The sequence below is a fragment of the Oncorhynchus clarkii genome, chromosome 29 (assembly GCF_045791955.1).
Source record: "Oncorhynchus clarkii lewisi isolate Uvic-CL-2024 chromosome 29, UVic_Ocla_1.0, whole genome shotgun sequence".
In the NCBI taxonomy this organism is placed as follows: domain Eukaryota; kingdom Metazoa; phylum Chordata; class Actinopteri; order Salmoniformes; family Salmonidae; genus Oncorhynchus; species Oncorhynchus clarkii.
The window spans coordinates 23,409,323-23,434,865 of record NC_092175.1 but is presented as its reverse complement, the minus strand read 5'-3'; the positions used below and the strand labels follow the sequence as shown (position 1 = coordinate 23,434,865).

At 43.4% G+C, this 25,543-nt stretch overlaps 1 protein-coding gene across 1 annotated transcript; it reads right to left on the bottom strand.

Moving 5' to 3' along the window:
- Positions 1-16,882: 16,882 nt before the first annotated feature.
- Positions 16,883-22,227, bottom strand: LOC139388594 (FAST kinase domain-containing protein 5, mitochondrial). The gene is made up of 2 exons (XM_071135349.1): positions 22,113-22,227; positions 16,883-21,655 (listed from the first exon to the last, which is right to left on the bottom strand). Exon 2 carries the CDS (start codon positions 21,641-21,643, stop codon positions 19,211-19,213), a length of 2,433 nt encoding a protein of 810 aa, XP_070991450.1. The 5' UTR covers positions 21,644-21,655; positions 22,113-22,227; the 3' UTR covers positions 16,883-19,210.
- Positions 22,228-25,543: the final 3,316 nt, after the last annotated feature.

Sequence of the window (25,543 nt, the reverse complement as noted above, 5' to 3'; positions counted from 1 at the left end):
TGGGCTTGATTATCAACAACAACGAGATAACCTACAGGGAGGAGGTGAGGGCACTCGGAGTGTGGTGTCAGGAAAACAAGAAATTCTAAAAACCTGTTTTCACTTTATCATTGTTGTGTTGTATGTAGATTGATGAACATTTTTTATTTCATTGATTTAATACATTTTCGAATAAGGCTGTAACTTAACAAAATGTGGGAAAGAATGTGTGCAGCCGACAGAAACCTTGGTGATATCAAAAGCTTTAACGATGGTTCATGCTACAGCCTATCTGTTAACACCCCTACAATTTCTCCCTGTTTGAACTGAAATACACATTTTAAATGTCCTCATTTAAAAAAAAAGTTATTCCATAAATAATGTATGCGTTAAATGTATTGATATACTTTATATATAACTTAAACTAACAATTAATGAAAAAACAATTATCCAAACATTAAGGCCTAGATTCAATCAGATCAAGAGTTAATGGCGACAAGCAGACACCCGCATAGCAGGTGTTTTTGTTGGGAGGTGGAACTGCGTTGGAGCTGTCCAATCGGGTTAGCAGCTGCTCTTGCGATCATTGTCATGAAGCCACACCTGCCCCACTCACGTTAGAAGTTCAGAACAAGAAAGTGGAGGCTATATATAAATAATTAAGCTCAAATTGAAAAATCATTCAACAAAATGAGGATTTATATCATCTAAGTCATGGTGTAAATTACATCTCACCTTCCAGTGTTCAAACTTGTAAACAAGGCTGCATGGGATTTCTGTTAATGCAACTCCGTGCAGCCAATGGCATTGTTGGCTTTAGGTATAAGCTAATGTCAGGAGCCACTTGCGGATTTGATAGCTCTAACGCAGTTCCGCCTCTGACACAGCCTCAACATCCGCTATGCAGATGTAGGTGTAGCCGATGTGAAATGGCTAGCTTTAGCGTAGGTGCGTGCTAGTGGCGTTTCAATCAGTGACGTCACATGCTCTGAGACCTTGAAGTAGTGGTTCCCCTCGCAGCTCTGCAAGGGCCGCTGCTTTTGTGGAGCGATGGCTAACGATGCTTCGAGGGTGACTGTTGATGTGTGCAGAGCGTCCCTCGTTCGCGCCCAGGTCGGGGCGAGGGAAAGGACGTAAAGTCTATACTGTTACATAGGCTAAAGTGGATCTGATTGAATAGAGCCCAAAGTCGACCTATTTTTCCTGCCCTTTATCATGGTTTTCATGTGAACAATCTGTTGTCTATCATGAAGCCCTGTCATTGAAATTATTCACTGTATATGAAAATGAGATTTCCGTTCCACAATAGTCTATTTGTTTCTGAACCTTGAGCACAGAGCTGGAAACTTTGCAAACAGCCTCTTCTATAACTCCCTCCCCATCCTTCAGTGACTCTATGTCATGACACACTTCATTTCAATTTGACAATCCACTTAAAAGGACCAGCGGCCTCTGGCACACGTCCTCTGCTTTGAGAAGGACATAGGAAACAAAGTAGTTATGAAATCGGGACGTAATTGAATAAATGCGTCATGCCCACCTTTAACCATGTTGCTTGTGGCCTAGACAATGTCATTGCCAAGAAACTAAACCCTGCGTCACGCATAATAGAGAGTTTTCAGAAGTACTAGACAAGATCAGAAAAGCACGCCTTCTTGTATAGATGCGGTAAAGAGGTCAATCGAACTCGACCAAAACAATGGAAACACGTGGGAGAAAGACCCTGAGTCTGTCTCCTTATTGCCCCCCAGTAAAATTTGCCTACATTTAGAATATTTATTAACAATGTGTATTTCACACTATGTTGCGGTGAAGATCGGAGTATAATGCTTGTATGGATGTCAACCCTAAACACATGTTCAGGTCATTCTTACCAATCAACTGCATTACAGTTCAAACTTGTTAAAGGAATTTCATTCCTATATGTTCACCAACCAATTCAATTAAAACACTCTGCCCATTTCTAAGAATTTGTAGATACTTATTTGCATAAAATGGACAGAAACTAGTCTCAAAATCAATCAATAGCATTTATTCTCGAGAGTACTACATATAAAATCATGTACGTTAGTTTATATACCTACTATTTCGTCATAAATGTCTCTCCTCTCAGATACAATGGCAATATAGTTCACAAGCCTTCCCACATTGTCTGCCACCTGTTAAACAATCTACTACTAGCCCAAGGTCTCTCCCCTCCCTGGGTAGAGACAGGATGTCCTGTAAGGAACACAGCATTCCAGCCAGTCTGACGATAGCTCCATTAGTTTCTAACAAGGAACAGAAAGTCCTTCTAATTCTTGACGAAAACTATACACATTACATTCAGTATTATGATTATAATAAGATTCATACATCCATACAGTAACATAGTAGTATTCTGTTTAGTTTTCGTTCTGATTTAAATGTAAACATAATTTAGTCATTATTCATAAAAATCCTTTAACAAACTGAATTTGACTACCACCACTGATTTCTGTATGGTAGCTTTGCTAACCAGTTTATAAAAACGGGAGTTAGCATTTAGCAGTCACTTATACTAAACCTGAAAAGAGAACTTCTACATGTTATGCAGCGAAAACAGACAAATCGGACTTAAGTAACCACATTATGGGACTGTTACAATACATCAATCATGACGGATTTGACAAATATCCACTTTGTTAGATCAGATTTGTTGAATGTGCTCCAATCTGGTCAACGGAACATCTGCATTCTATTGACTCCTTTAGCGCATTTATTCAGTTGTCTCTGAGTGCAGTGAAATTGTATTTTTAAAATGTAACTAGGCAAGTCAGTGAAGAACAAATTCTTATTTACAATGATGGCCAAGGAACAGTGGGTTAACTGCCTTGTTCAGAATGACAGATTTGTACATTGTCAGCTTGGGGATTCGATCTAGAAACCTTTCGGTTACTGGCCCAACACTCTAACCACTAGGCTACCTGCTGCCCCAAATGCAGTGAAAGAAGGAAAAATATTCTGGTTACCTTCCAGTTACAGTGGCAAAAAAAAGTATGTGAACCCTTTGGAAATACCTGCATTTCTGATCTTCATCTTAGTCACAACAGACAAACAGTGTGCTTAAACTAAAAACACACAAATTATTGTATTTTTCTCATCTATATGGAATACATCATTTAAACATTCACAGTGTAGGTTGGAAAAAGTATGTGAACCCCTAGGGATAATGACTTTTCCAAAAGCTTATTGGAGTCAGCTAACCTGGAGTCCAATCAATAAGACGAGATTGGAGAAGTTGGTTAGAACTGCCATGCCCTATAAAAAATGCTCACAAAATTTGAGTTTGCTACTCACAAGAAGCATTGCCTGATGTGAACCATGTCTTGAACAAAATAGATCTCAGAAGACCTAAGATTAAGAATTATTGACTTGCATAAAGCTGGAAAGGGTTACAAAAGTATCTCTAAAGCCTTGATGTTCATCAGTCCACAGTAAGACAAATTGTTTATAAATGGAGAAAGTTGAGCACTATTGCTACTCTCGCTAGGAGTGGCCATCCTACAAAGAGCACAGTGCAGAATGCTCAATGAGGTTAAGAAGAATCCTAGCGTGTCAGCTAAAGACTTACAGAAATCTCTGAAACATGCTAACATCTCTGTTGACGGGTCTACGATACGTAAAACACTAAACAAGAATGGTGGTCATGGGAGGACACCACAGAAGAAGCCACTGTTGTCCAAAAAAAAAAGCATTTCTGCACGTCTGAAGTTAGCAAAAGAGCACCTGGATGTTCCACAGCGCTTATGGCAAAATATTCTGTGGACAGATTAAACTAAAGTTAAGTTGTTTGGAAGGAACACACAACAATACGTGTGGAGAGAAAAAAGCACAGCACACCAACATCAAAACCTCATCTCAACTGTAAAGTATGGTAGAGGGAGCATCATGGTATGGGGCTGCTTTGCTGCCTTAGGGCCTGGAGAGCTTGCTATCATTGACGGAAACCACATATCTTGAGGCTGCATTTATTGTAGCTGGGGATTTTAACAAGGCTAATCTGAAAACAAGGCTCCCTAAATTTTATCAGCATATCGATTGCGCGACCCGGGCTGGCAAAACACTGGATCATTGTTATTCTAACTTCCGCGACGCATATAAGGCCCTCCCCCGCCCTCCTTTCGGAAAAGCTGACCACGACTCCATTTTGTTGCTCCTAGCCTATAGACAGAAATTAAAACAGTAAGCACCCGTGCTCAGGTCTGTTCAACGCTGGTCCGACCAATCGGATTCCACGCTTCAAGATTGCTTCCATCACGTGGACTGGGATATGTTCCGCATAGCGTCGAACAACAACATTGATGAATACGCTGATTCGGTGAGTGAGTTTATTAGCAAGTGCATCGGTGCATCGGTGATGTTGTACCGATGCACAGCGTCTATTAAAATATTCCCCAACCAGAAACCGTGGATTGATGGCAGCATTTGCGCAAAACTGAAAGTGCGAACCACTGCTTTTAATCAGGGCAAGGTGACCAGAAACATGACCGAATACAAACAGTGTAGCTATTCCCTCCGCAAGGCAAACAAACAAGCTAAGCGTCAGTATAGAGACAAAGTAGAGTCGCAATTCAACTGCTCAGACATGAGAGGTATGTGGCAGGGTCTACAGTCAATCACGGATTACAAAAGAAAAACCAGCCCCGTCGCCGACCACGATGTCTTGCTCCCAGACAAACTAAACAACTTCTTTGCTCGCTTTGAGGACAATACAGTTCCACTGACACGGCCCGCTATCAAAACCTGTGGGCTCTCCTTCAGTGCAGCCAACATGAGTAAAACATTTAAACGTGTTAAACCTCGCAAGGCTGCAGGCCCAGACGGCATCCCAGGCCGCGTCCTCAGAGCATACCAAGACCAGCTGGCTGGTGTGACATATTCAATCAATCCTTATCCCAGTCTGCTGTTCCCACATGCTTCAAGAGGGTCACCATTCCGTTCCTGTTCCCAAGAAAACTAAGGTAACTGAGCTAAATGACTACCGCCCCGTAGCACTCACTTCCGTCATCATGAAGTGCTTTGAGAGACTAGTCAAGGACCATATCACCTCCACCCTACCTGACACCCTAGACCCACTCCAATTTGCTTACCGCCCCAATAGGTCCACAGACGATGCAATCGTAATCACACTGCACACTGCCCTAACCAATCTGGACAAGAGAGTCTGGGTCTCGACCTCGCCCTGTGCAATTGGGTCCTGGACTTCCTGGCAGGCCGCCCCCAGGTGGTGAGGGTAGGTAACAACATCTCCACCCCGCTGATCCTCAACACTGGGGCCCCATAAGGGTGGGTTCTCAGCCCTCTCCTGTACACCCTGTTCACCCACGACTGCGTGGCCTCCAACTCAATCATCAAGTTTGCAGGCGACACTACAGTGGTAGGCTTGATTACCAACAACAACGAGATGGCCTACTGGGGGGAGGTGAGGGCCCTCGGAGTGTGGTGTCAGGAAAATAGCCTCACACTCAATGTCAACAAAACAAAAGAGATGATCGTGGACTTCAGGAAACAGCAGAGGGAGCAACCCCCTATCCACATCGACGGGACAGTAGTGGAGAGGGTGGAAAGTTTTAAGTTCCTCGGCATACACATCACGGACAAACTGAAATGGTCCACCCACACAGACAGCGTGGTGAAGAAGGCGCAGCAGCGCCTCTTCAACCTCAGGAAGCTGAAGAATTTTGGCTTGTCACCAAAAACACTGACAAACCTTTACAGATGCACAATCGAGAGCATCGCCGCCTGGTACGGCAACTGCTCCGCCCACAACCGTAAGGCTCTCCAGAGGGTATTGAGGTCTGCACAACGCATCACTGGGGGCAAACTACCTGCCCTCCAGGACACCTACACCACCCGATGTTACAGGAAGGCCAAAAAGATAATCCAGGACAACAACCCCCCGAGCCACTGCCTGTTCACCCCGCTATCATCCAGAAGGCGAGGTCAGTACAGGTGCATCAAAGCGGGGACCGAGAGACTGAAATACAGCTTCTATCTCAAGGCCATCAGACTGTTAAACAGCCATCACTAACATTGAGTGGCTGCTGCCAACATACTACTCAACTCCAGCCACTTTAATAATGGAACATTGATGTAATAAATGTATCACTAGCCACTTTAAACAATGCCACTTTATATAATGTTTACATACCCTTCATTACTGATCTCATATGTGTATACTGTACTCTATACCATCTACTGCATCTTGATGTAATAAATGCATCACTAGCCACTTTAAACAATGCCACTTTATATAATGTTTACACACCCTACATTACTCATCTCATATGTATATACTGTACTCTACCATCTACTGCATCTTGCCTATGCAGTTCGGCCATCATCATTCATATATTTTTATGTACATATTCTTATTAATTCCTTTACACTTGTGTGTATAAGGAAATTGTTAGGTAAGATTACTTGTTAGATGTTACTGCATGGTCGGAACTAGAAGCACAAGCATTTCGCTACACTCGCGTTAACATCTGCTAACCATGTGTATGTGACAAATAAAATTTGATTTGAAAAATGAATTCCCAAGTTTATCAAGACATTTTGCAGGAGAATGTAAGGCTATCTGTCCGCCAATTGAAGTTTAACAGGACAACGACCCAAAACACAGAAGTAAATCAACAACAAAATGGTGTCAACAGAAGAAAATACGCCTTCTGGAGTGGCCCAGTCAGAGTCCTGACCTCAACCTGATTTTAAAATGCTGTGGCATGACCTCAAGAGCGGTTCACACCAGACATCCTAAGTATATTGCTGAACTGAAACAGTTTTGTAAAGATGAATGGTCCAAAATTCTGTTGGTTGAGTTTATTACTTTCCCCACCCTGCACTGTAAATGTTTACACGGTGAGTACAATCAAGACATGAAAACATATCATTGTTTGTGTGTTATTAGTTTAAGCAGACTGTGTTTGTCTATTGTTGTGATCTAGATGATCAGATCAAATATGACCAATTTATGTAGAATTCCAGGTAATTCCAAAGGGGTCACATACTTCTTCTTGCAACTGTATGTAGCTGGCTGAAATAGAACCAGAGAGAGATATGAAATGTTTAAATCTGGTATAAAACGTTTAACTTCACAACTCCCAAAAAACATTTATTTTGCATCAGTACTTTGTTGACATTGTGCAGAGCTAACTCTAGATAGTGGATGGATAATGACAGCAAATATCCAATAGGCTTTAAAGGCCACAACACATAAAGCATGGTCTTTGCTCAGGAATTTACTAATTTCCTTCAAGGCAACTGAAGGAACTAACCTTAGTTGGATGGGCCCTTGAACCACATTGGTAATCTCACAGAGAATGATTTTAAAGATTAATGAATACATTTTGTTCCCCGCTCTCTATTGTGCCTGTTTAACCTTTGAACCCCAACCAAGGTGACCAAAGGCCTTGATCAAAGAAACATGATGTATGGGGTTGATGACATAATTTAATACAGAGTAAGATTGGTTAGCAAGGGACAGTTCAACATTTACTGGGGTGGGGTCTGGTCTGGTCCAAAATAGGGGAGGGTTGTCTAACTTTTTTAATTTTTTTTATTGAGCACAGAGGAGGGTAGTGCTTTTTTCCCGTGATTTACATTTGCAGATTTTACGATATAATGTCCTCATCTGCTTGCATGTGCCTCCCCTATAAATGTGTTTTGGTACTTCCCATATGCACTACTCTTTTCCATGTGCTTACTATACCACAGGTCAATATAGTCAACTGTCTATCCTGCCCTCTATCTAAAGTGCATTTGTAAAGTATTCAGACCTCTTGACTTTTTCCACATTTTGTTACGTTACTGCCTTATTCTAAAATGGATTAAATAGTTTTTTTCCCTCATCAATCTACACACAATACCTCATAATGACAAAGCGATAACAGGTTTTTTGAAATGTTTGCAAATGTGTTACAAATAAAAACATATGTTGTTTACATAAGTACTCAGACACTTTGCTGTGAATAAGAGGGCTTTCACGGCATTATTAAAATTATATTTTAATGCAATTATAGTTCCCGAGTGGCACAGCGGTCTAAGGCACTGCATGCATCTCATCTCAGGTAAATTCAATTGATTGGACATGATTTGGAAAGGCACACCTGTTTACATAAGGTCCCGAAGTTGACAGTACATGTCAGAGCAAAAACCAAGCCATGAGGTCGAAGGAATTGTCTGTAGAGCACTGAGATAGGATTGTGTCAAGGCACAGATCTGGGGAAGGGTACCAAAAAAATGTCTGCAGCATTGAATGTTCCCAATAACACAGTGGCCTCCATCATTCTTAAATTGAAGACATTTGAAACCCCCAAGACTCTTCCTAGAGCTGGCCACCCGGGCCAAACTGAGCAATCGGGGAGAAGGGCCTTTGTCAGGGAGGTGACCAAGAACCTGATGGTCACTCTCACAGCGCCAGAGTTACTCTGTCAAAATGGGAGAACCTTCCAGAAGAACAACCATCTCTGCAGAACTCCACCAATCAGGCCTTTATGGTAGAGTGGACAGAAGGAAGACACTCCTCAGTAAAAGGCACATGACAGCCCGCTTGAAGTTTGCCAAAAGGCACCGAAAGACTCTCAGACCATGAGAAAAAAGTTTATTTGGTCTGATGAAATGAAGATTGAACTCTTTGGCCCGATTGCCAAGTGGACTTTTGGTACTAAAAACCTGTTTGGAGGAAAATAGGCACCATCCCTACGGTGAAGCATGGTGGTGGCAGCATCATGCTGTGGGGATGTTGTTCAGCGGCAAGAACTGGGAGACTAGTTAGGATTAAGGGAAAGATGGACATAGAAAAGTACAGAGACATCCTTGATGAAAACCTGCTCCAGAGCGCTCAGGACCTCAGACTGGGGCAAAGGTTCACTTTCCAACAGGACAACGACCCTAAGCACACAGCCAAGACAACGCAGGAGTGGCTTCGGGACAAGTCTCTGAATGTCCTTGAATGGCCCAGCCAGAGCCCGGACTTGAACTCGATCGAACATCTCTGGAGAGACCTGAAATGATCTGTGCAGCGACGCACCCCATCCAACCTGACAGAGCTTGAGAGGATCTGCAGAGAAGAATGGGAGAAACCCATTTCCGTTTTTTTCTATTTTTATACATTTGCAAAAATGTCTAAAACCTGTTTTTGCTTTGTCATTATGGAGTATTGTGTGTAGATTGCTGAGGAAAAAAACAATTTCATTAATTTTAGAATAAGGCTGTAACAACAAAAAGTGGAAAAGGTCAAGGTGTCTAAATACTTTACAAAAGCACCATATAGTAAACTATAGTGGTAGCTTTAGTCAATATCTGCAATACGTTAACTAGCAATCATACCACACATAAAATCTTTCAAATCTTCACAAATCTAATTGGCAGCCGAGAGGCCAGGTGCGTCATTGCGCATTAAATAACAAAGAAAGACAGTTCAAAAAGCTCCCCTATTGATCCTATTTTGGGACAATAAACTTATCGTACCTAGACTAATCAACAACACTCCAATTCTGCATTTAAAAAAATATATTTAACTAGGCAAGTAAGATAAGAACAAATTCTTATTTACAAAGACGGCCTATCCTGGCGACGCCCTATGGAACTCCCAATCACGGCCGGATGCGATACAGCCTGTATTCGAACCAGGAACTGTAGTGACACCTCTTGCACTGAGATGCATGCAGTGCCTTAGACCGCTGTGCCACTCAGGAACTATAATTGCATTAAAATATAATTTGAATAATGCTGTGAAAGCCCTCTTATTTTTATGTTTCATTCCATTTGGATCAGTTGTGGGTCGACAGATTATAGAATGGCACAGTAGCAGGCCAGTCTGGCTGTATTTTTTACTTCTGATGCGTTGTCTGTTGCCGATCATCATTCTCCTATATAATGTGGCCACATAGGCTTATGTTCCCAGCAGGCACATTAATTCAGGAAAGCTTAACATGTGTTCTAGAGATCCTGGTTCGAGTCCAGGCTCTGTCGCAGCTGGCCGTGACTGGGAGACCCATGGGGCGGCGCACAATTGGCCCAGCGTCGTCCGGGTTAGGGGAGTGTTTGGCCAGCGCGGTCTAGCGACTCCTGTTGTGGGCTGGGCGCATGCATGCTGACACTATCGCCAGGTGTAGAGTGTTTACTCCAACACATTGGTGTGACTGGCTTCCGGGTTAAGTGAGCATTGTGTCAAGAAGCAGTGCTGCTTGCTTGGGTCGTGTTTCGGAGGATGCATCGCTCTTGACCTTTGCCTCTCCCGAGTCAGTACGGGAGTTGCAGAGATGAGACAAGATGGTAACTAAAAATTGGGGAGAAAAAAAAATAATAATTCCAGCATCCAAACTATGCAATGGCCATTCGATTAATCGAGACATCGGTTACAAAACACCAAAAAGTTTCATTACAATCAGAGATTCTTAAACCAATGCTGAGTAGGGAGTGATGTATTGTCTGTTTGTCGAGATTGACATACTCTACTTGATTGTGGTGTTGCATTGGTTATGTATGGTGCATTGGCACAGAAACCGTTTGATGAATCCGCTGCTTATATTTTATATCATTACAAATACAGCATCAAAAATGTGGAAATTTGGATTTTCCCGCTGATCATTGTTCGCAGCCGGCACTGATTGTAGTGTAATGAGACAGGCAGGGAGAGTGAGCTAGTCCATGGTGTAGTTGCAAAAACCATCAAGCGCTATGATGAAACTGGTGGCACAGGAAAGGAAGACCCAGAGTTACCTCTGATGCAGAGGATAAGTTCATTAGAGTTAACTGCACTTCAGATAGCAGCCCAAATAAATGCTTCAGAGTTCAAGTAATAGACATATTTCAGCATCAACTGTTCAGAGGAGACTGTGTGAATCAGGCCTTTATGGTCGAATTGTTGCAAAGAAATCACTACTAAAGGACATCAATAATAAGAAGAGACTTGCTTGGACCAAGAAACACGAGCAAAGGACATTAGACCAGTGGAAATCTGTCCATTGGTCTGATGAGTCAAAGTTAGAGATTTTTGGTTCTTAGTGAGACGCAGAGTAGGTGAACGGATGATCTCTGCATGTGTGGTTCCCACTGTGAAGCATGGAGGAGGTGGTGTTATGGTGTGGGGGTGCTTTGCTGGAGACACTGTCTGTGATTTATTTAGAATTCAAGGCACACTTAACCAGCATGGCTACCACAGCATTCTGCAGCAATACGCCATCCCATCTGGTTTGCGATTTAGTGGGATTATCATTTGTTTTTTGACAGGACAATTACCCAAAACACACCTCCAGGCTATGTAAGGGCTATGTGTCCAAGGAAAGTGATGAGTGCTGCATCAGATGACCTGGCCTCCACAATCACCCGACCTCAATCCAATTGAGATGGTTTGGGATGAGTTGGACCGCAGAGTGAAGGAAAAGCAGCCAATAAGTGCTCAGCAGATGTGGGACTGTTGGAGAAGCATTCCAGGTGACTACCTCATGAAGCTGGTTGAGAGAATGCCAGAGTGTACAAATCTGTCATCAGGGCAAAGAGAGGCTACTTTGAAGAATCTCAAATATATTTTGATTTAACACTTTTTTTGGTTACTACATGATTCCATATGTATTATTTTGTGTTGTGTTGTCTTCACTATTATTCTACAATGTAGAAAATAGTCATAATAAAGAAAAACCCTTGTATGAGTAGGTGTCCAAACTATTGACTGGTTCTGTATATGAAATATTGAATTTGGTCTTCCTGTTATTAGCCCATAGAAACCCATTGAATAATAGAATCATACAAGGATATTCAAAAAAATAAATGAAAAGGAAGTACGCTATATATACAAAAGTATGTTGTCACTCCTTCAGATTAGTGTATTTGGCTATTTCAGCCACACCCATTGCTGACAGGTGGAATAAAATCGAGCACACAGCCATGCAATCTCCATAGACAAACATTGGCAGTAGAATGGCCTTACTGAATAGCTCAGTGACTTTCAACATGGCACCGTCATAGGATGCCACCTTTCCAACAAGTTAACTCGTCAAATTTCTGCCCTGCTAGAGCTGCCCCAGTCAACTGCAAGTGCTTTTATTGTTTAGTGGAAACGTCTAAGAGCAACAACGGCTCAGTCGCAAAGTGGTAGGCCACACAAGCTCACAGAACGGGACCACAGAGTGCTGAAGCATGTAAAAACATTCTGTCTTCAACACTCATTAACAAGTTCCAAACTGCCTCAGGAAGCACAAGAACTGTTCGTCGGGAGCTTCATGAAATGGGTTTCCATGGCCGAGCAGTGGAAACGCATTCACTGGAGTGATGAATCAAGCTTCACCATCTGGCAGTCTGATGGACAAATCTGGGTTTGGCGGATGCCAGAAGAACGCTATCTACCCGAATGCATAGTGCCAACTGTAATGTTTGGTGGAGGAGAAATAATGGTCTGGGGTTGTTTTTCATTGCTCGTGCTAGGCCCTTAGTTCCAGTGAAGGGAAACCTTAACACTATAGCATACAATGACATTCTAGACTAATTGTGTGCTTCCAACTTTGTGGCAACAGTTTGGGGAAGGCCCTTTCCTGTTTCAATATGACAGTGCCCCCGTGCACAAAGCGAGGTCCATACAGAAATTATTTGTTGAGATCGATGTGGAAGAACTTGACTGGCCTGCACAGATTCCTGACTTCAACCACATTGAACATCTTTGGGATAAATTGGAACGCCAACTGCAAGCCAGGCCTAATCGCCCAACATCAGTGCCCGACCTCACTAATGCCTTTGTGGCTGAATGGAAGCAAGTCCCCTAGCAATATTCCAACATCTAGTGGAAAGCCTTCCCAGAAAAGTGGAGACTATTATAGCAGCAAAGGGGGGGACCAACTCCATATTAATGCCCATGATTTTGGAATGAGATGTTCGACAAGCAGGTGTCCACATACTTTTGGTCATGTGTATGTTTTGAAATCTGTCCTATATCGGAGATAAGAAAGATCAGGAATATGTTTTTACTGTGGAATAAACCGTATACCTTCGACGTGGAAATGCCCTATTCACTTTCACAGATTTTTCGGCACAGTACCGAATTACCTTCAGACGAGTCCTATGACAATGGTGGGGGTCATAGAGCAAAACGGAGAACACCATCGTGTTCATGAGTCTCATCTTTAAAGGGGTCATATTAGTGTGTAGCCCAAACTGTTTGGACTCTATTGACATTTTCGTGAGAAGACCGATTTTCAGGATGTATCATGGTCTGACATAAACTGCTGTAGCTCTGCCACCTTCCACTGCAGATGCAAAAGGCCAACATCGGCAGATGCGGTGGAAGACGCAGCCTATTCAAATAACCCAGATATCTCTAGCTTAAACAGACAAACGTGTACATGGTAATGCAAACACTTGGTAAATCTGTTTTATAGATTAACCCAAAATTCACATTGAATAAATCCAAATCCAGATAGCTGATGTTCTGAAAGAGCTGCAAAATCTGGACCCCTACAAATCAGTCGGGCTAGACAATCTGGACCCTCTCTTTAAAAAAATGATCCGCCAAAATTGTTGCAACCCCTATTACTAGCCTGTTCAACCTCTCTTTCGTATCGTCTGAGATCCCCAAAGATTGGAAAGCTGCCGCGGTCATCCCCCTCTTCAAAGGGGGAGACACTCCAGACCCAAACTGCTATCCTACCCTACCTTTCTAAGGTCATCGAAAGCCAAGTTAACAAACAGATTACAGACCATTGCGAATCCCACCGTACCTTCTCCGCTATGCAATCTGGTTTCCAATCTGGGCATGGGTGCACCTCAGCCACGCTCAAGGTCCTAAACGATATCATAATTGCCATCGATAAGAGACATTACTGTGCAGCCGTATTCATCGACCTGGCCAAGGCTATCGACTCTGACAATCACCACATTCTTATCAGCAGACTCAATAGCCTTGGTTTCTCAAATGACTGCCTCGTCTGGTTCACCAACTACTTCTCAGACAGAGTTCAGTGTGTCAAATGTCCTGTTGTCCGGACCTCTGACAGTCTCTATGGGGGTGCCACAGGGTTCAATTCTTGGGCCGACTCTTTTCTCTGTATACATCAATGATGTTGCTCTTGCGGCTGGTGACCTCTACGCAGACGACACCATTCTGAATACTTCTGGCCCTTCTTGGGACACTGTGTTAACAAACCTCCAGACGAGCTTCAATGCCATACAACTCTCCTTCCAGACTCACATTAAGCATCTCCAATCCAAAATTAAATCTAGAATCAGCTTGCTATTTCGCAACAAAGCATCCTTCACTCATGCTGCCAAACATACCCTCGTAAAACTGACAATCCTACCGATCCTTGACTTCGGCTGTCATTTACAAAATAGCCTCCAACACTCTACTCAGCAAATTGGATGCAGTCTATCACAGTGCCATCCGTTTTGTCACCAAAGCCCCGTATACTACCCACCACTGCAACCTGTATGCTCTCGTTGGCTGGCCCCTCGCTTCATATTCGTCGCCAAACCCACTGGCTCCAGGTCATAAGTCTTTGCTAGGTAAAGTCCCGCCTCATCTCAGCTCACTGGTCACCAAAGCAGCACGCGCTCCAGCAGGTATATTTTACTGGTCACCCCCAAAGCCCATTCCTCCTTCGGAAGCCTTTCCTTCCAGTTCTCCGCTGCCAATGACTGAAACAAACTGCAAAAATCACTGATGCTGGAGACTCGTATCTCCCGCACTAGCTTTACGCACCAGCTGTCAGAGCAGCTCACAGATCACTGCACCTGTACATAGCTCATCTGTAAATAGCCCATCCAACTACCTCATCTCCATACTGTTATTTTATTTATTTGGCTCCTTTGCACCCCAGTATCTCTACTTGTACACTCATCTTCTACACATTTATCACTCATGTTTAATTGCTATATTGTAATTATTTAGCCACTATGGCCTATTCATTGCACACACTGTATATAGACTTTTTCTATTGTATTATTGACGTATGTTTGTTATTCCATGTGTAACTCTGTGTTGTTGTTTGTGTCACACTGCTTTGCTTTATCTTGGCCAGGTCGCAGTTGTAAATGAGAACTTGTTCTTAACTAGCCCACCTAGTTAAATAAAGGTGAACAAAATAAAAATAGCACTGCCATTTTGGAGAATGAAATTCTGTCCGTAATACACACATCTCAGTCACTTTTTTTCCTGAACCTTCTCATGATTTTGTTCATAAACATCCCCACTTAATGTCAATACCTCAAAAATAAGCTACATACTATGTCAAATATTCACATGACGGACATATGACAGGGTGGGAGGTAGCCTAGCAGAAACAGCATTGGGCCAGTAACCCGAAAGGTCGCTGGTTCGAATACCCGAGCCAACAAGGTGAAAAATCTGTCAATGTGCCCTTGAGCAAGAGTGTGCCATATTACTATGGCTTATTCTGTATAATGCTTATACAAAGGTAGGACAGACATTTATTCAGTTTGAGTATGTAGGTTGAAGCAACAATATTGGCAAAGATGTATTGTCAGTACTTGAATCAATGAGGAACAAACACAAGACGTAGTGGATATGGCTATAGGGAGAAAAGAACATCACAACTTCCTCTCCAAGGACAGTTCTGACTCATGCTTCGTCTCCTCCTGAAAAGGAAGGGTATATTGACGTGGAGGATAGACACGGAGTGAGGCACGCAGACACGGGCAGGATAAAGGATAAGACACTTAAGAATCTCTTAAATCACAGAAAGCAAAAGAGACAAGTGCAAGACAAAAGCATGTTAAACAATTCACTAGTGACCACATTCCGAAGTTACAAATAACAGCTTTCGCAATGGCAAAATTTCAACATTTCTGTCACGTTGAGGCTATGCAATGCCAATTGAGAAACCCAGCATGACAGGCCAAATTGGTGTGTAGAAATGTTCACCTTCCTCCATTCCTTCCAGTTATTGGGCATAGGGCCAGAGTTTTTCCCTGACCAGGTCAGACCAATTAAGGTCTGGTTATGTAACAGGTGGTTCAGTGAACTAAGATCGCATGATGAGTAACCTTTCCTTGAGACCTGACAACTTGCTCTAGCCTCCAAAGCTAATGCCTAGGCTTTAGCTCGGCATGCTAACATAGTCTTGCATTGTACAGATGACCCCGGTTTAACCACAGTTGGTCAGTCAGGTCAGTGGGTCCGCTGGCTTACACAAACGTGGACAAATGGCACGGACACTTTTATTGTGTTGGTGCATGCTGTTGAGTTACGAGGACACCTTCAACGGGACATTGAAAAGCTTTGACCTTCATAGAACGAGTAAACATGATGGAGAACAGTTGGTCACCAAGTATCAAAAGACTCAGAGAATGATTGACCCTGCTCTCTATAAGAAACAGCTGACATTGTGACGTGAAGTCTTTGGTCTATTGAGAAAACATTGAAACGCCGTCACACTCGAACGACCTCATTCAGAGAGACATGAGTCAAATGTACAGTGATGCGTTGAGACTTTTGTAAGATTTGGCACAACCTATTTCTTGACTGAATAGCCTCTTTTAAAAAGGGTCATTAGTGTTTTGTAAATTAACACATGAAATGAAGAATATGGTTATGACAAATGTGAAAACCTTCACATTTACGGTAATTGTTCATGCCATGCCTTGTGTCATTTTTTTCTGATTTAAAACACTTTGTCAAAGTAAAGGATGTATAGTTGTTGACATGTAGCGAATAGAAAATCTGCTATAAATAACACATGCTGTCCCTTTTTATACTTCCTGCCTCAAGAACACAACTGGATAAATAAAGGCGTATCAATTCTGGTCATGAAGTTGCCCCACACCTCTGATTATCGTTTAGTGTTCTTAATTTTGTACGCTTGGCCTTCGATTACTCTCACCCACACGCAAACAAACTCACACACTAATAACTCAAATCTGGAGAACCAGGTGTATGAACAGTCAATCAAGAATATTTTAATTTTCTGCACGTACAAAAGGGCACATGGGCTTTAGATTTAAGATACTACTTTGAATTCCTGATTAACATTAATGAATGGTAATTTAAACCCTTCACATATGTGCCTCCACTCAATAACATGAAAACCTAAACTTTTGTTAATTCAATGAAATACATGAATGCATGTGCATAGTGAAGCAGAAATACATAGCTGGGAGAAAAAAAACTGCTGGATTTAGGGGTTGGCGAATTATAATAGAACATTTTAGGCCAAATCACATATGTGGTAGACATGAATCAGATATCTATACTGTATAGACAGCTGGACTGGGGGTAAATGGCACAAAACGTAAGGTTATATGCCGTTAAATATCGCAATATTTAAAACCAATAAAATCGAGGGGAAAAAAGTCTAATGATAGGCTACAGTGCCTTCGGAAAGTTATCAGACCCCACCCACATTGTTATGTTTCAGCCTTATTCTAAAATGGATTTAAAAAAATCCTTGGCAATCTACACACAAAACCTGTTTTTGCTTTGTCATTATGGGGTTTTCAGAAATGTTTGCAAATTTATACGAACAAAAAAGTCTTCAGACCCTTTGCTATGAGACTCGAAATTGAGCTCAGGTGCAGCAGGTTTCCATTGATCATCCTTGAGATGTTTCAACTTGGAGTCCATCTGTGGCAAATTCAATTGATTGGACATGATTTGGAAAGGCACACACCTGTCTATATAAGGTCCCACAGTTGACAGTGCAAAAACCAAGCAATGAGGTAGAAGGAATTGTCCATAGAGCTCCGAGACAGGATTGTGTCGAGGCACAGATCTGGGAAAGGGTACCAAAAAATGTCTGCAGCATTGAAGGTCCACAAGAACAAAGTGTCATCCATCATTCTTAAATGGAAGAAGTTTGGAACCACCAAGACTCTTCCTAGAGCTGGCCACCCGGTCCAAACTGAGCAATTGGGGTAGAAGGGCCTTGGTCAGGGAGGTGACCAAGAATCTGATGGTCACTGACAAAGCTCATCTGTGGAGGCAACCATCTCTGCAGCACTCCACATATCAGGCCTTTATGGTAGAGTGGACAGACGGAAGCCACTCTTCAGTAAAATACACAACAGCCCGCTTGGAGTTTGTCAAAAGGCACCTAAAAAGGACTTTGACCATTAGAAAAAGTAATCTCTTAGTCTGATGAAATCAAGATTGAACTATTTGGCCTGAATGCAAAGTGTCACGTCTGGAGGAAACCTGGCACCATCCCTACGGCGAAGCATGGTGGTGACGGCATCATGCTACGGGGTTGTTTTTCAGCGGCAGTGACTGGGAGACTAGTCAGAATCGAGGCAAAGATGAACGGAGCAAAGTACAGAGAGGTCCTTGATGAACCTGCTCCAGAGTGCGCTAAACTTGAGACTGGGGCGAAGGTTAATCTTCCAACAGGACAGCGAACCGAAGCACACAGCCAAGACAATGCAGGGGTAGCTTAGGGACAAGTCTTTGAATGTCCTTCAGCCAGAAACCAGACTTGAACCCAATCAAACAAAGTACTGAGTATAGGGTCTTAATACTTCTGTAAATGTAATGTCTTTTGTTTTTTAATTTTAATTTAAAAAATGGTTTTTAGAAATGGGCTATTGTTTGTAGATTAATGAGGGGGAAAAAACAATTTAATCAATTTTAGAATAAAGCTGGGGTCTGAATACTTCCCGAAGGTACTGTATGTCGCCTACCACCCCGAGTTATGACACAGAAGATACTAAAATGAGTTCTCTGAAGCGGTTTTTAATGGACCATCAAACATTTAATGGAATACTGCAAACATGTCAACAGTGGGGAAGTGATATGTACTGTACATTCAAAGTATTCATTCATTACGTTCGCTTAATAGATCCTCTTTTACCATTTAGTTTAGGACTAGCAACAAAAAATGTCCCATCCCACACATGAAGAACATGCAGAAGTCATGTTTGGCTGCTGTTCAAAATCTTGCAGTCATAACATTTATTTTTGACACCTCTCACACTGATCAGGGGTGGCAGGCAGCCTCGTGGTTAGAGTGTTGGGCCAGTAACCGAAAGGTTGCTGGATCGAATCCCCGAGCTGACAAGGTAAAAATCTGACATTATATTCAACAGCCTCTCAACAAGGATTGCCCATAAGCTTACTTAAAAAAAAAAACACTGTCCTGGTAAGCATTGGGCCTGGTTTCACTTTGGTTCCTAGCCTCTACCACTTCAGTGTTCAGATATCTAAAAGCACTGGATAGGTGTTAGCTAAAATGTTAATCTCCACCTAGCCCTTCAACATGTGAACACGTCAGTCAAGGGTGCCGTAAACCTTGCAGTGCATATAGGCCAGTTTCTCAGCGTGGGTTCGCCTCAGCAGAGGGAACCACTCACGGTGAGGCAGCTCCACCACTCGGTATCCAGTCAGCTTCAGCTGCCTCCTTTTCATGGCGTGCAGCCCCAGCAGCTGTGGAGAGCGGTAGCAGTAGTGGTTCCTGTTCGTCACCTGGATGGCCAGTCTGATGGGGGCTATGGAGGCTTTGTGGGAGTCCCTGGGGAGTGGGCCTAGGTTGTTACGTTTGGTCAGAGTCCCCACAAGCCCGTCCGTCAGGTCGACTCCCACACTGAACAGCCCCCCTCCCTCATCCGGCTCTGTCCTTCGGAGGAGGGGCAGCTGAGAAGCTTGGGTTGGAGGAAGGGGGGTCTTTCTGCCATTGGTAAGTTGAGTCAAAAGGTCCTCGGTGAGAGTGACTCCTGTGTTGATCTTCTCCCAGCCCTGAGTAGAAGAGCCAGAAGAAGCTGTCCAATCCTGGGAGGAAATGGGGTATGTCTGCACTGAGGTCACAGGTAGCGGCTGTCCGACAGGGTTCAAATGCACCTCCAGGTCGATGGAGCGGGTGTGAGGCAGGATCATTCGTTTGCTCACAAACTCCTCTCCACCCAAAAGGTCCCGTAACACGGCCTCTGCCTCCAGGACCTCAACCTTCTGACACACATCCTTCTGGGCAAAGCGCCACAGAATCTCCGTTGTCTCCTCCCGCAGCTCTCTACTCAGCCGCGGGCCAGTCCAGTGAGGCAGCTCCAACGCCACCGTCCCATCCAGAGTGAACAAGTCTTTCTTCAGATCCAGCTGTTTGGACCTGGTGGCTAGGCTAACAAACTCGGGGCTCAAAGCTAACGCCACAAGGTCCTCAGGGAGCTGACAGATAAATGCCAGGCCGAGGAGGCCGGTTAGGAGGTGCTCAGGATAGCGCTGGAACTCATCCTCTCTCTGCCGGAGGGCCTCAATGAGGCTGGGGTAGAAGTTAGGGCACTGGCTGGGCAAGACACCTAGGGTCCCAAAGGCCCATATCAGCTTGCCCGAGTCTTTGCTCCGACAGTGTGGCGCTAACGACGGCAGGCGCTCAGCAACAGCCAGGAGGATGCGTTCGTTGCGGTAATGCAGGGACGAGCAGGCCAGTGCCACATGCATCAGACCCTGGACGCCCATGCTGGGGGCACGGCGAGGCACCTCATGCGCCATGACCTCAAGCCAAGCCCGATGGTCCAGGTAGCTAAAACGCAGCAGCTTCATCACATTCACCATGGCAAAGTCACTCATCTCATACACAACTGAGTGGGCCCTGTCCACCAGCCGGTTCACCGATCCTTCCGAGAGCGCTGTCTGGGACTTGAACAGGCCCAGGCACACTGCACCTACCTCCTCTGGCTCCAGCTGGTCCAGGTGACGCATCAGTATCTGCTCTAAGGGGTGAACTAGCTCTTTGGGGCAGTGCCTGCCCTCCCCCATCACATACAGAAGCTGGACTATCTCAGGGACACCTACCTGGCCTAAGTGCAGGCTGGCGCAGTCATACAGGCACTGCAGGTACTGAGGCACAGACCTCCCCAGGCAGCGCCACAGATCTGCGGCCAACAGCAGCTGGTGGAGGCCCATCTCCCCGGCCCTGCGGCCCAGCTCAGCCTCATACAGCCCCAGCATGCTGTGAGTGGGGGGTAGGCCCAGCCAAACAAAAGACCTTAGCACCTTCAGTAGCTGGGAGTTGCTGAAGTGACTCAGGTTTTCCACTGAGTAGCGGAGCAGCATGATGAAACGCGTGTCACCCCTCACTAAAGGTGTCTGGTCCGGGTGCAGGTGGCTAAGCTTGGTGAGGAAACCGGTTACGTCCACAGGCTCCATGCTGCCCTTCAGGATGGTTACTTTGTGCAGCAGGAAAAAGGCCTGCTTGGAATGGACTGGGGCAGGCCGCTGGGACAGGTCAAGGGTCATGGCTGAGTACTCTGGGCGGCATGTCTGGAAGGCACGGGGGTCGCCTTTGACGTCTGGGGTTAGGGGTTCTGTGCGGTAGGGGGGTACCCTTTCTGCCTTAGCCCCAGTGCCTCTGTTGAAGGCCAGGTCCAGCAGAGTGTTCTTGGTGCTGGATAGGCGGCGTGAGGAGCTGATACTGTAGCGGTTACTCTGCTGCCTGAAGGCAGAGGTGACGGTGGACTGACACTGCTCCTCCATCTCCAACCTGCTCAGGGAGGCTCCAGGGTCATGCTGGGGCCGATAGTAAGAGGAGGGGTTGTACTGTAACCTGTAGCCCCCGGGATGTACCCCTTCCCTCCCATCCTCCTCATCGAGTCCCTCCGTTTCAGGTGCTCCATTAGCGTTGTGCAGATGCCGAGCTCTGAGGAACTGCCTATGGAGGGCTAGGGAGAGATGGCGTAGCCTAGCCACATGGCACAATGATCCCACAGACATCCACCTCAGAAGCTGAAAGGCAGAGAATGTGCAGGAATTATTAGGTTGTTGGTTTAACTATAGATATATTGTTCCTAAAATGTAATGTGCATGCTGCTTCAATTCTAGAGATGACATTTCTACTTCATCCATATTAACAGAACAACCTATACGAGGGCCATGTGGAATCTTGTTCAGGATATAGCTAGCTAGCTGGGTTTCCTATAGCTAACTAACGTTAGGATATTAATATACATAATTGATAACGCCGGGTAAGCTATAACATTGGTGGCAAAGAAGAACACAGTACAGTAGACTGGCGAGCTCTCCCCTGAAGTTCAGTAGCTAATGTTAACTAACCAGGTAGCCACTTTGGAATGAGTTGCTAGCTAACGTTAGCTAAGTATGATAAATTGTATTAGCTAGCTAATTTATTCCACAATACTAGCCAGTTGCAGTTTGCCATATATACAAAACAAAGCAAACTCACCGATAATAGCAATATCTTGCACAAGGAAAAATATATATCATTTTTTATGACATTTCAGAAACATCCTTGTCTGTAAGGTCGCTGATGAGCTCTGACCTACGGCGCTGTGCGGGTACAAAAATAGTAGCGTCAGCGAAAGCGAACTCTTTTTGTCGAAATAGCTGTGCACTAGACCGCTCTCCTAGTATATATTAAATGAATGCTGCAGATGTGGAAGGCAGGGTTTTCCTACTTATGCAGTTGCTCAAATGAATGTGAAATCATGCAATCAATCAATAATCAATATATTACACGATACTATCCTAATACTGAAATTGGCCGTAATTGGCCAACTGTATTCAATTATCCTAACTTGACAACGATTGGCCAACTATAGTTTTAATAAGAGATTAGAACTACTTCAACATGTTTAAAATTGAAAGTCAGATATTGAGTATTGAGCTTTATTCATAGTGAGCATGTGTGAACACACTGTGGGCAAAAAAAACGAGTTATTCAAGATTGAATCACATCTTTAATCATTAAATTAATATTTGCTAAGGTATGTTTTCTTCAAGCCATTTTTCAGTAACACAAAATAAATACAAAAAGAAACTTGATACCATTTTGTCTTTTAAGACATTACAAGAGTTGAAACACACAAAAAATCTAACATATTCGTTTTTGAACAATCGCTTCAGTTGTACTGTACCATGTAGTAGATCAAAATTAAAAAGATTTCATATATATGTATATATTTATATATTTATATTGATATAGTTTAAAAAATAAAAGCGGAAATGTCTGTCTCATTAATTCATAATAATCCTCTTCAATTATTCACACGTAATAAGCTTGATATATTTGAATAAATATGTACACATAATAAATAACAATAATATTTACATCCAAGTACACTGCCTTTCTGTTTCTACTAAGAACACAGCAGGACACAACAAAAGTACATAGCAGCAAATGTTGCCCCAAAACTGAGGGTGTGGGCCCTCAATCCCTTGCTCTACCTCTTTCTTTTCCTCTCTAACATTCATTATTTTTTAAGTCCTCACTTCTTTCACCCCTGTCTTCAAAGTTATTCTCTAAATTGCCCAGACCCATGAAAAAATATGTCAACATATACTGTACACACTAAATTTTAGAATAGTTTAATATATTGTAAAATGTCCCATATAGCCAAATATATTCTAGAGATCTATAAAGGTAGTATATATTGACATATACATTGTTTTTTCAAATAAGGGTGGGTCCTGTTCAAACAAGTACACCACACAAGTACACTCCATTATCTCAAAGAATCATTCCAAAAATGCATTACTCTTCCTATAAAGTCTGAATCTTACAATTAGCATCTAACACCATCAAGTCTGCTGGCTCAGCTACCACCTGCTGCTAGTGATCTTAAATATACACTTTGCGCAGAAAAGCAGCTTCATTGACCAACCTTTATGTTTAAGTAATCATTCATTAATCACTAACACACCCCTTTTTGTCACTTTAAAAAATATCAATGGAGACCAAAAGCATCTAGAACGTCAACAAATTACAAGCTGCTTTTAGCTGTCGCCTACGTAGTTTCGAAACAAAGTAAAATGCTAAGAGGTTTGCAGCTGATTCGTCATCTTGGGATTGATTGAGCCATTTTGTGTCAGTTGTTGTCGCCACAAGGTGGCTGTCCTCAGTCACTGCAGCTACTGATAGCACAGAGGAATCTACATGTGCGGCATCACTGGAGATGGAGGAAACAAAGCCTTCTACGCCCAACAAATACAATGTGCCGTCAATCATTCACAGCTGCAGACCCATCAAAGCTTTGGAGATCCCTGATTGGTTAATACAACTGATCCTGTCATGCAATCCCAGCCCTTAGCGTTCCGAAGCCTCATTTTCCCATCTCAACCAAGCACATTATTAAACGCCCCCCCTTAATAACACAATGCAACACACTCCTGAAAAACACATCTCACACCCCTTAAAACAGCTTCTGTATCTTAACCTTTTGGTTTGTTTCCTTCGTGATTTGGTGTGGTGGTGTGTTCTTATAGCACCAATAAAGTCACAGGGGGAGGCTGTATGGATGGATCTCCCCCTGTTTACCTGAATCATATCTTGTTCCTAATGTTAACCATGTGAATTAAACAGAAGAACTGGCCCTGGCCAACTTGTTAAGGGCATACAGTAAACACACATGCCCAACAGTCATGCCGCAAATCTGACACCAGTAGTATTCAATGTTGTTCTTCAAGACCCTTTATGTACAGAGGTTGATAAAGCTGTGTTTTACGCCATACAACACTCTTCCATGGCCTCCAACTGCTCTTAAATGCTAGTAAAATGAAATGCATGCTCTTCAACTGATCGCTGCCCGCCCGCCCGCCCGACTAGCATCACTACTACAAATGGTGTAGTAGGTGTCTGGCTAGACTGTAAACTCTCCTTCCAGACTCACATTAAGCATCTCCAATCCAAAGTTAAATCTGGAATCTGCGTCCTATTTCGCAACAAAGCCTCCTTCCCTCATGCTGCCAAACATACCCTCGTAAAACTGACTATCCTACCGATTCTTGACTTTGGCGATGTCATTTACAAAATAGCCTCCAACACTCAAATTTCGATGCAGTCTATCACAGTGCCATCCGTTTTGTCACCAAAGCCCCGTATACTACCACCACTGCGACCTGTATGCTCTCGTTGGCTGGTCCTCGCTACATAATCGTTGCCAAACCCACTGGCTCCAGGTCATCTATAAGTCTTTGCTAGGTAACGCTCCGCCTTATCTCAGCTCACTGGTCACCATAGCAACACCCACCCGTAGCATGCGCTCCAGCAGATATATTTCACTGGTCATCCCCAAAGCCAACACCCCCTTTGGCCACCTTTCCTTCCAGTTCTCTGCTGCCAATGCCTGGAACAAATAGCAAAAATCACTGAAGTTGGAGACATATCTCCCTCACTAACTTTAAGCGTCAGCTGTCAGAGCAGCTTACCGATCGCTGCAGCTGTATACAGCCCATCTGTAAATAGCCCATCCAACCAACTATCTACCTCATCCCCATATTTGTTTTTCTGCATACCAGTATTTCTACTTGCACATCCTCATCTACACATATCACTCCAGTGTAAATTGCTAGATTGTAATTACTTCGCCACTATTGGCCTATTTATTGCCTTACCTCCTTACTTCATTTTGCACATACTGTATACAGATTTTTCTATTGTGTTATTGACTGTACGTTTGTTAATTCCATGTGTAACTCTGTGTTGTTTTTGTCGCACTGCTTTGCTTTATCTTGGCCAGGTCGCAGTTGTAAATGAGAACTTGTTCTCAACTGGCCTACCTGGTTAAAAAGGTGAAATTAATAATTAAAAAAATCAAAATCAAACTTCATACATTCTCGGTCTTTACACTGTCAGTTATTGTGACAATTTACAAATAG

Excerpts from the sequence above, each read along its gene's own strand:
- LOC139388594 (XM_071135349.1), bottom strand. The coding sequence starts at position 21,643 with ATGTCTGTGGGATCATTGTGCCATGTGGCTAGGCTACGCCATCTCTCC.